Source organism: Schistosoma haematobium, chromosome 1, assembly GCF_000699445.3.
Source record: "Schistosoma haematobium chromosome 1, whole genome shotgun sequence".
In the NCBI taxonomy this organism is placed as follows: domain Eukaryota; kingdom Metazoa; phylum Platyhelminthes; class Trematoda; order Strigeidida; family Schistosomatidae; genus Schistosoma; species Schistosoma haematobium.
Genome location: NC_067196.1, coordinates 17,905,354 through 17,917,077, shown reverse-complemented (window position 1 = coordinate 17,917,077; position 11,724 = coordinate 17,905,354). Strand labels below are relative to the sequence as shown.

At 37.4% G+C, this 11,724-nt stretch overlaps 1 protein-coding gene across 1 annotated transcript; it reads left to right on the top strand.

The window, feature by feature from the left end:
* The first annotated feature begins 702 nt into the window (after window positions 1-702).
* ATP6V1D (V-type proton ATPase subunit D) lies at window positions 703-8,658 on the top strand. The gene is made up of 7 exons (XM_035733215.2): window positions 703-1,133; window positions 1,185-1,302; window positions 1,335-1,485; window positions 1,518-1,562; window positions 3,465-3,635; window positions 4,874-4,952; window positions 8,223-8,658. Exons 1-7 carry the CDS (start codon window positions 1,090-1,092, stop codon window positions 8,365-8,367), a joined length of 753 nt encoding a protein of 250 aa, XP_035588392.2. The 5' UTR covers window positions 703-1,089; the 3' UTR covers window positions 8,368-8,658.
* Window positions 8,659-11,724: the final 3,066 nt, after the last annotated feature.

Genomic DNA, 11,724 nt, shown 5'->3' with positions numbered 1-11,724 from the left:
GTTGTGCTGTTTCAGTCTATAAAAAGTAGATCATTGCATTATATAAATGTCTCTATGCAGGAACATATGAGTACGTATGGTTAAATGCGACAACCTATGTATTTATTTGTCTTACTTGTCCGAATTTTACTTGCTTGAAAAGCTCAATGTCCCACTCACATGCTCTTTATGGCTTGTTAACAACATTAATTAACTCGTCTCTCTCAGTGTGTGCGTGTCAGTTACTTGTTTTGAGACAGTCGGTTGCCACGGCTTTGTTTAGCATTCTAGAAATTTTAAACCGCTGAGAACTATAGTAATAAGGACTGTCAAGTCAGTGAATCTAAGAAATATCTTGTTAATTTTGAAGCTTTCCACAGTGTGAATTCAATCATCCATTAACATAAAGGAACTAACAATCCAGCCAGCTAGACGTAGTTCAAATAAGCGGTTGTAATAGCCCAATCAGCAACTAATGAATACACGAAGAGCCCCATCATTTTCGACAGACATGTACTAGAATGTACACATACAGATACCACTGGTATTCGAATATTGACAACACTCTTACACGTAACACCTTTATGATCCAAGGATAACAGCCAAGTCGGAAGTAAATAATGAGTGTATTCGAAGGTTTATTTGGAAAGTTACTGACATATTGAGACTCATCTGATCTAACTGGGGATGCGTAACACGCAGTACTCAATCGTGATCTAATGCTAATCTGTGACCGAGCACATTCAGCTAGGGTGTACAACAAAAATTAATGAGATCATGATCAGTGTTGAGGACGTTTGAAACTATTTATTTTGGGGATTTATTTACCGCTACACTGGTATTAGAACTGACGTCCGTGTTAGAGTTTCAAAACTATAGACTTTACGCTTAACGATATTTGCACGCAATATTTTACAAATGTTGACAGTATCAGTTCTATATATAGCTCGTTTTAAGATATGAAGTCATGTATTTTGAGAGTAAGATATTGAAATCATCAATTTGCGACCAACAAAGGGGCGGGTTATTTGAGTATTTCTCCGCATTAGGATTTATGTTATATTAGAAGTTGTTGCAACTTATTAGTCACACTTAAGCTTCAGTTTCAACATGTCTGGACAGGGAGATCGTTTTAACATATTTCCATCTCGGATGTTAGTTCTTTTATTTGCCCGACACAATTTTCTCTCCCCATAATAAAATAGGGCGCAAACAGCCATGAAAGGAAGACTTAAAGGTGCTCAGAAAGGCCATAGACTGCTAAAACGAAAAGCAGATGCTTTAACCGTTCGTTTCCGTAGTATATTGAGGCAAATAATACAGGTAATTCATCAATTGTTTACTAAAAGGTATAGGCGAAACAAGCAATGGGCGAAGTTATGAAAGAGGCTAATTTCTCACTTGCTAGTGTTAAGTTCACAACAGCAGCAAATATTAACAGCCTAGTACTGCAGAACGTAACTAAGGCCCAAAGAAAAGTCAAGACAGATAAGGAAAATGTTGCAGGTTGGAACATTAAAAACCACTTTACTTTCCAGGTGTGCAGTTGCCGGTATTCAAAGTCGTTGTGGAGGGATCTGACAGTAAGTTTGAACTTTGTGCGAAATTGTGTGAATCTTCGTACTGATAAACTAGGTCTTGCAATCGCAAAGTTTGTGGTTTTGATACCATTATATATTAATGTTCTCCAATACTGAGTTGATATTATCACACACATTGATTAGTTTTAACGTGATTGTACAAGCTTATATGTACATTTGTAAGTATATTGTGTCCCATGATAGCTTAAATGTTTCGGTTTCTATGGACATGGTAAGATAGTGGATAGTAGTCTAGTCTTAGTAATTGAGTTGACTGGGATCTTAGCTGGTATCTGGAACTGCACGTAATACCACCTAACTTGTCTCAACTCCTGATCTTCCCGTCCCATAAAGAAGGACAAAAATCCTTTTATAATGACTATAGATGGGTCGGTATGACCAACATATCAAAAGTTTTAGCTTCGATGGCCATCAGACTTCTAACTATGACTCGTAAAGAGTTAACCCGGAAAAGCGAGCTTGGTTTCTAAATTGGACATGAATGTGGCACAAATGTTTTCTGTGATTGGACACCACGAGATGTTAGATTATGAGAACCAATTAATAGAATGTTAATCGATAGTTAAACCCATATAATATTGTATGGACGAGTGATGAACCTATGATTGATTTGAGCCACTAAACGATTAGAAATCATGATAAGACCGCTAACCGAATGAATAGTTTCTCATGCAATAAAATAACACGCTCATCTAAAGTATATGAGCATAATAAAAAATCTAGAAGTTTGGAGAAAATTAGTTTCCAGGTCAGTCATTCCCCCAATCAATTAAGGCCTGACTGATAGCCCTAATCTTTGGACATCGTATCAGTATGTCGACCAAACATTAATCCTTCGATACTCTACGAAACATGGACATACTTCATGATGTCCAACTGTAGTTATATATTCCTTGACCTTAAGACATCGTTGGACTCTGTTGATTCAGAGGTTCTGCGACAGTGTTTGCTATCAAAAAGTACACTAAAGTAAAGTATATCAATGTTGTACAGCATCTCTGCTCAAACATTTCCGGTCGAGTTAAGGCTCATGGCAAACTGTCGTAAGAAGTGCCAACTACATAGAGGGTGTTCTTCAGTTACCCAGTTCATTTTCATTGAACTTCGTCATAGATATTCTTTCAGATATAATTCTTTTGTACTATAACTTTTCAGGAATTGATTTATTTGATTTGTCCGGTGACTTACAGTACGTAGGCGAAATTGTTCTGCTTGATAAAAATGCTGAAGAAATTCAATCTTTTAACCACTCTAATAAACAATGAATTTCTTTTCACTTAAATGCAAATTTCGCTTCATGACTAATTTGCCTCATTGCCTAAACTAATGATAAGGAGTGAAGCAGATTAGTTTACTAATCCACTCCACTTATCCTTGAATTCTCGCTAACCTTGGTTGACTGGTGCCTGATGAAACCTCGATATTGACCCAGACTTTTACTAACTTGTGTTACTGGTGACGTAGGCGATGTATACGTCTACCAATCAAAGGACAAGTATACTGCGCAGCAGTTCTCTCTGTTCTGGTTTGTGGATATGAAACAACCATTGAGAACAAGGGATATTTGTTGACTACTGTTGTTTGATCATTGATTCATTCGAGCATTAGAATATAATGTAGGTTTTACCTAGGTTTCATCACAAAGACTATAGGTTATAAGTCTATCTATACCTCATATAGTCTGAAAACACTATTGTCTTAGTCCGCTTTTGTCAAAGCAGTCCTATGATGGTATATTTTACTTATCCTTTGGCGTGAACTGTGTACTTAAATTAGGTTTAACCGTAGTGTTCTTTTTTTGAGAAATCTAAATATTTTATATCAAATACGTTTGATATGTAGTGCTTATTTACTAATTTGTTTGTTTTTTCCACTGTCCTGTAGCATATGAACTGACAGGTTTAGCTGGTGGTGGTCAACAAATCGACCGACTAAAAAAGAACTACAGCAAAGCTGTTGATTTATTAGTTGACTTAGCATCTCTTCAAACGTCTTTCATTACTCTAGACGATATCATAAAAGCAACTAATCGTCGAGTGAATGCTATTGAATTTGGTAAACACATTTTGCTCGTCAGATTTTCCTATGTTTGAGTCATATTTGTTACACATTGATGTTTCGTCGTAAAATTACTTTTCGAGGTGTAGTTGAATGGTTTATTTATCGTTTAACTAAAAACAAGGATCGTTACATTAATCAGAAAATGAGTCCATATCATTTTAATCACAAAAACACAAAAAATTGTAGTATATTAGTAGCAGTCGGGAAGATGGAGAGTGCTACACGGAAGATGCATCAGAAAGCGTCTATTACTCTTTGGTTTTCGTCCTCTCAGCTTTGTATTTAGAGGTTGAGGAATTCTCAGGATTGGTAATTGCTTTTTGGCGCATTAGTTGTTTCTGAGTTGTCAGCAAAGTGTTCAGTTTGCGTGCGCTTGATGTGTCACATTTAAAACAATTACAAACCGCCTGATAATCAGTCAGTTGGGTAGAAACATTTTTATTAAGGATAGAACGATATTACACGCACCTATTTGTTGTGTATCTCATCTTTTACATTCCAGCATACACTAAGAACTCTTAATCAACATATACTGATTATTCTTCTACTGTAACTCACGTTTGTATACACGTTTATTTCTGCGAAAAGTATTATTGTATATTAAACTATATATATACTGGGTGTAGATTACTGACTGGAATCAACTTAATGACCCAAAGATAAAAAATAAGTGTTTAAAAACATGGCAAAACATTTTTTTCCAGAATAGCAATTACGTACTAACTATTTAGCGCAAAATCGTACACAATCAAATTACGAAGTTCGAGATATTCTTAAAGTTTCTTTCAGTAAGTTGCATCTAGAAATTCAAATCTCAGCTTCTGTAGGCAACAGACATTGGCATTGAGAAGTTCGAAATACTTGTAAGTAGTCCCCATATTTCTTTCTTCAGTTTTTAGCTCTGAATATATTAAGTTCCTTGAGATATTTTGTTATGAACAGTCATTTTGTCTTCGTTAACATGGAACTAACATCCCGTTTAGGTTTAGTAGACTATGTGTTATCGTCTAGATCTAATGCAGTTGAGTGATTTATTCATCAAAAACCTGAGCTTTAACAGACAAACTAGATAATTGCTCATACTTTCGATAATTCTTTGTAATATTGATCACAGCTCTATCATATTACGATCACTATATATTTTGTTGCATGTATTTTTCGCTAAAATGTATGTAGTTATGGAATTAATTCAGTATTTTCCCTTATATTTAGTATTTTGACATCTATTTTAGTTATCATACCGAAAATTGAACGTACACTGAACTATATCACACAAGAACTGGATGAACGCGAAAGAGAAGAATTTTTTAGGTTAGCTTCATCAGACCTATCATTACAGTTCATATTTGAATTACATATTTTGAACTTTGTGTTGTACTTATGCGTTTGTCGATGCTTGTTTAAGGTTTTAAGTTATTGATGAATATGTAAGCTGAGTAAATAAGTTTGTTAGCCCAAAATAATCATCCTGATATATCTTCTAATACTCAGTAGTTGTGTTTAACTTATTTGATATATTTTGTATGCAAAATAGTGAATTTCACTTTTACATATCCTACTTTGAGAGACGATATAATCTCACAAATATGCACACTACGTAATGGGACAGGAAAAGGGTATAACTAAGCAAGATGCTGGCTTAAACTATCGAAGTCTATGGAGAAATAAATGAAATAATGCCAAATTTAAAGGTAACTTTTGAAAAAATGAATGTATATTGGCTGTTATAATCGATTTCGAGCATTGTACATTCCGTCGTGAATGATCATCTATTCAATTTAGTTAGATAGGATTATCACGTATTGATACATGTGTTTGAGCAGTGGTAAAAACACTCCACTTTTAACAGTTAGCAAGTTCAAACTCCTATCAACCTTCTTCGGTTCGAGCCACAGCATACAATCGATGGCTGTCACACTACAGCATGGCTCGAAGTAGAATAAATTAGTCATTTTTTTTTCTGTTAATGATGCTCAATTCAATAGTGTAATCCTCAAGTGTCAGCTAGACATATATCAAAAAATTTGATTGATTGCAATTAAAATAATCTATACAAGCCTAACTTATTTCAACCTGGCATACGATAGATTTTTTACTCTGTATCAGGAAAAAAAACCATATATTCTCAAAAAAATGTAGTATTGTGTTGTAAACGTAAAATCATAAGTTAGTCAGCCTGCAAGAACGTAAAACTTCGTGCGTTCGTACATCAGTCCGAGTTTTCGTACCATATTAGCACACAGATACAATCGTCGATTCAAATCCCATAGTGGTAGAGCTAGTAAAAGTATAAGCAGTAATCGGAAATATTAGGGTTTGAAGATGTTAGTCAAGGAGTATAATCTAGTGAAATAAGCTTGGAAGGAGAAAAAAAGGGACATGAAGAATTCAGAAGATTAGAATTTGGAAGGACACAAAGAGTGGATGCACCTGCACCATTGCAAACGATTTTGAGCCATGTCATTCAGGGTCTCTAACTATCGGTTGCTATCATCTCGCAGTCCCCAACCAGGTAGTCTACACCTACCGACATGACTCAGACCACTTGTCAGTGACTTCATGGACTTGTACCATGTTTTGTCTGGCCGCCCCTAGCTTTCTTCCAACCTACTCCTATACCACTGGACATCGCACGTCGAGGCAGTCGGTGGTTGGGCATACGTAATACGTGTTCCAGCCATCTCAACTGATGAAGTAGTGAAACTTCATCAGTTGATTTGCCATCACTACCTAGTACCCGTTTCCTAACATCTGCATTACTCGGTGGTCCCAGGATATACAAGCAATGCTTCGAAGACACCTATGATCGAAAACTTGTAACGTACGAATATCCTCTACTCTTTCCGGCCATGTTTCACAGCCATAAAGTAGGACAGAACGAACTGCTGCGCAGTAAACATGTCCTTTGGTTGTTCGACGGATATCTCACCTACGTTACAAATGACGTCATTTGGCAAAAGCTAAACGAGCCTTCTGTATCCGTGCTGAAATTTCGTCACAAACCAGACCACAGGGGCTGATGGAACTCCCAAGATAAGTGAAACGGTCGACACGCTGAACTATTTCACTCCCTATCATTAGTTCGGTTGTCGATGCAACCCAATCCTGAAGCAAAATTTTGCATTTCGAGGGGGAGAATCGCATCCCGAACATGTTTGCATTGTTGCTTAAAGTTGTCAGAAGACTCTGCATTTTGTCAGCGTCTTCACCAAATAGAAATATGTCATCGGTATATTGTAAGTCAACAAGTGAATCTCCCGGTAAAAGTCCAACCCCTGGAAATTTACATGAGGAAAGTGTTATCTATAAAAGTACGTCAACGACAAAGTTAGACAAGAATGGAGAGAGTGGACAGCCCTGACGAACACCATTTGAGGTAGTCAATTCTGATGACAGTTCGCCATAAGCTCTCGCTCGGCCACTTGTGTTGAAGTAGAGAGCCGGTATAAGGTTAATGTACTTCTTTGGTACTCCTTTCAGTGACAAACACTGCCATAGAACCTCATGATCAACAGAGTCGAATGCCGCTTTAAGGTCAAGAAATACTACGATTGTGGGGCGTCTGAATGTGTGTCTATGTTCTAGGACCTGACGTAGTGTAAATATCTAGTCTATACAACCATGTGCAGGTCGAAGACCAGCCTGAGTTTCTCTAGTCTGCTCTTCACGAGCTTTAGTTAGACGTCGATGTATTACTGAAGCTAATATTTTAGACACTATTTTAGTCAAACTGATTCTTCTGTGGTTTTCACAAGAGGACTTTTTTCCTTTCTTATAGACTGGCACAATCAAAAGTACTTAAAGCGATTGTATATGATACAAAAAACGTTTAGATCCAGCTATACATAGTCTGTTAAAGTTGTTCATTGACTGAAATTAGGCTTGTCTATATTATTAAACCTAGTACTAGTTAAAAAGTTAAAAATATTAAGTCATCTAAATGTTACGTTTTTCTCGTCGATATCTTTGGTACTGGCCGACTTTTCCCAAACCCTTGTTTATGTTACTAAACAGTAAATTTACTTTCCCCCCTAACTTAAGTCCTTGTTCTCCCACTACATGCTCCTAAAGAACTCCGAATTTCATTCCTTATGAGTAGTAAAACGAGTCTTGGTTTGCACAACAGATTCATGCGAAAATTCCGATGTGATCAGACTATTTAACCATATTTTTATTATTACTAGTAGGCAAGTGACTAGAAAACATTTTGAGCACTAAAGGAACCAGTGTTATTTTCAGCAATTATTAATTAACAATAAAATGGTCCCTAGGAATCTGTTCATAGTGATTGTACTGAATATATTGTGGTTGTTAGTTATACAAATCAATATGTAACTGAAAATTGCATGTAAATAGAGAGTGTAGAAATATTGTTGTAGAGAATGTAAAACACTAAGGTAATATTTGTTGCAGTAATAATGATATTTCCTTTTACAGTGTCTTTCTGAATTAACATTGTTTCATTAGTTTCCAGTACACTTCATTTGTATGTTTAAAATTGATCACTTGAGTAGATTCGTTTACCTTTTATTCAATGAAGTGAATGTATTTTTTTTAATTCACACGTGTATTGCATACTAGATTGAAAAAAGTTCAAGAGAAGAAAAAACGTAATCGTGCCCTTAAAGAATTAGAATTGAAATCTAAAGGATTTGAACTAGCCTCAGCTGACCATGCTCCAAATATTTTGAACGAAGATGAAAATGAAGGACAAATTCTCTTTTAATTTATGTAACATATTTTGTTACATTATTGAAGCCGACGGGTTATATATATATATTTACAATCGGTTGATTCCGACTAAATATTGCATAATATAATTTGTATACTTTAAGAAGTAGCTAACTTCTCATCGTATGCATCTACACATGTTTTCTCTTGAATTAGTTGTATTAACATATTACTTTATTGTTTATAATTTTGATGATTTATGATGAATATAATTTGGTTTGTTTCAAGCAATAGTATTTTTTGAGTGAACAGTGACGTAATCAAATAAACACTTAATTAATGTTTTGTTTTTTTCATAAGTGGGGTATTCTACTACAATTTCAAGTACTTTCCTGCTAGGAGTTATGTATACGTAAGCCTCTTATATACTAATGCATTGAATGGGACATTGCTGTTAGGCCTTTAACTAATAGCAAAAATCCGTAATTACCTTTATATCAGGCTAGTCGACAAGTCAAGGCGAGATCATTTCTAACGGAATTGTTAAGTAAGAAGTAACTACATATTGTTGATCTACTTCTTGGTCTTTACGCATTGTGTTCGCAGTCCACCTGTACGAAGTTCCAAGTATCCATCTTTTTGGGAGAAACTGGAAATTCACTGTTATCGATTAAATTCTTTTTAAAGCTTACTATTAGTCGTTAATTCTGGTTTCACAACAAAATTAACAGCGTACCATACTGTTTAGTGACGAATATCACATTCAAGCTCAAAATAAAAATGTTAGTATAAGACCATGATCGGAATTCAAATATGAGCTCCAGAAGTAGTCATAGTCTTTCCCGATCTGTTCCAATGACATTTAGTGAGAACATCGTGTTGTCGACCAATAATTGATGGTAATAGTCTCTGGATCCAATGTTATCTTTAATTCTATAGTGAGATTGTATAAGTGCCAACTAGTTGTCTTCATGTAGATCTTAACTAGACAGTTGTTACGCCCTAAATTAGGACTTCAGTAGTGCGCACCACACCTTGGATCGAACCAACGCTCTTTAGATCTGCTACTGATCTGGATTACAATATACATTCCCAATTTTGATAAGCCCGTTAACCATTTTGTTGGGATACTCAGAAAAATATCCCAAAAACAATTTTCCGGTTAAGTCTAACGCTACTCTTGAACGTTAAATGGTGTCATTTCCCTATTGGTCGTTTCCCTACTGATCAATATTTATTTCGCGTGTCATTTTCCTATTGGTCAATATTATTTAACGTGTCATCTTTCTGTTGGTCAATATTTATAGTAATCCTAACTGTATAAATATGCATCTGTTTGTCAATCATTATTCTGCTACTCCTGACCCCATAAACGATTTTTCATCTACGGTTCGTGTTCTGGTATATTGGAGATTGGGAACAGTATTGGGGTCGAACTGGGATATCTGAAGCTTGTCAATCTGTAAAATTAGAGTAGCCAACTCGCGATTCACAATAATTTGGCAACAAGTTGGTGATTAACTATGGATCCAGCCAAATTAGAAAAATTGTTCGAACAGCAGCTGAAGCTGATGGAGATGATTACTCAGACGCACATATCTTCTCGAGTCCCAACTGCACCGACAATTCCTGAATCAGTTGATGGTATTACCAGTGGTATTTCAGAATTTCTTTATGATCCTGATGCCAACATTACATTTGATACCTGGTTCAGACGTTATGAAGACCTTTTCAAAGTTGACTTTGCTGACAGAGATGATTCGTGGAAGGTGCGTCTTCTTCTTCGTAAACTTGGTCCATCCGAGCTGGATAAGTATTGTAACTTCATTCTACCGCAGAACCCACGCGACCGTTCCTTCGACGCCACTATTCAGTCCCTTAGCCAACTTTTTGGTGATCATCACTCACTCTTCAGTACCCGATATCGCTGCTTAAAACTAGTCATGAATGAGTCCGATGACTTCCTGACCCACGTCGGCGTTGTTAACCGTGAGTGCGAACGGTTCAAGCTCAGATCCCTCACTGAAGACCAATTCAAGTCCCTAGTACTCATATGCAGTCTTCAGTCACCCAAATTCTCCGACATCAGAACTCGGTTGCTTAACCGCCTTGAACAAGATCCAACACTGACACTTAATGCGATCATAGACGAATACCAGCGTATCACCAATCTGCAGCGTGACACCACTTTGGTTCAATCTGGGGGCCAGGGTGGTTCCGAAGTTCATGCTGTTCAGCACCAGAAAAAATCTTCGAGAACGACAAACTCGAGTCCTTCGAACGCCAGCACTGTTTCTATCTCTAATCACTCTAAACCGGCTCAGAAGAAGCCCCCCTCGCCATGTTGGCACTGTGGAGCCTGGCATTATGTGAAGTTCTGTCCATTCAAACAGCATGTGTGCGATCGCTGTCAGAAAGTTGGTCACAAAAGCGGCCTTTGCAAATCCAACCGATCCAATAACCGTCGAAATGCACAGACGCAGCGTCGTTTTCACAAAAAGCCGATTACCTCATCAAGGAGTTTAGCAGCAGTCTTCCATACTCATGCCGCGACTCGACGCAAATTTCTGACCCTCTCAATCAATGGTCAGCCAGTTCGTTTGCAGTTGGGCACTGCATCAGATATCACCATTCTGTCGAAAAAGACATGGCGAACCTTGGGTCAACCTCCCATCAAACCATCCTCTCAAACAGCCGTCAGTGCCTGTGGGGGTCATCTCCGCCTTCATGGTGAACTCTATTGCTGCATTTCATTCAGAGGTACGACCTTCAATGGGACATGCTACATCACCAATTCTCCGCTCAACCTTTTAGGTTAAGATTGGTTCGAAGAACTTGGTCTCGCTGATCTTCCTATTAGCGCTATCTGCAATCAAGTCCAAACTACTGCTTCTACACAACAGCATGCTGAAGACCTTCGAAAACGATTTATTGAACTATTTAAGCCTGGTCTCGGATTTTGTTCCACAACTGAAGCTGTTTTAAGACTGCAGTCAGAAGCTACGCCAGTTTTTCGCCCAAAGCGTCCAGTCCCATACGCATCTTTACCTCTGGTTGACGCTGAACTTCAACGTTTGGAAACTGAGGGTGTCCTAGTACCTGTTTCTTATTCATCATGGGCTGCACCAATTGTGGTTGTAAAAAAATCCAATGGTTCCATACGCATCTGTGCAGACTTTTCCACAGGACTCAACGCGGCTCTACAACAGCATCACTATCCGCTGCCGATCCCAGATGACTTATTTACTATTTTAAATGGTGGCACCTACTTTGCTAAGCTGGATCTGGCAGATCCTTACCTTCAAATTCCAGTCGCTCTCGAATCGATAGAGTTGTTGACAATCAACACTCACCGAGGACTTTTTCAGTACACCCGGTTACCCTTCGGTATCAAAACTGCTCCAGCGATCTT

Bases quoted from the DNA above. Each gene is read 5' to 3' on its own strand.
- ATP6V1D (XM_035733215.2), top strand. From the start codon at position 1,090: ATGTCTGGACAGGGAGATCGTTTTAACATATTTCCATCTCGGAT. The intron at 1,134-1,184 runs GTTAGTTCTTTT...ATAATAAAATAG, and splicing joins AACATATTTCCATCTCGGAT to GGCGCAAACAGCCATGAAAG. The intron at 3,636-4,873 runs GTAAACACATTT...CATCTATTTTAG, and splicing joins AGTGAATGCTATTGAATTTG to TTATCATACCGAAAATTGAA.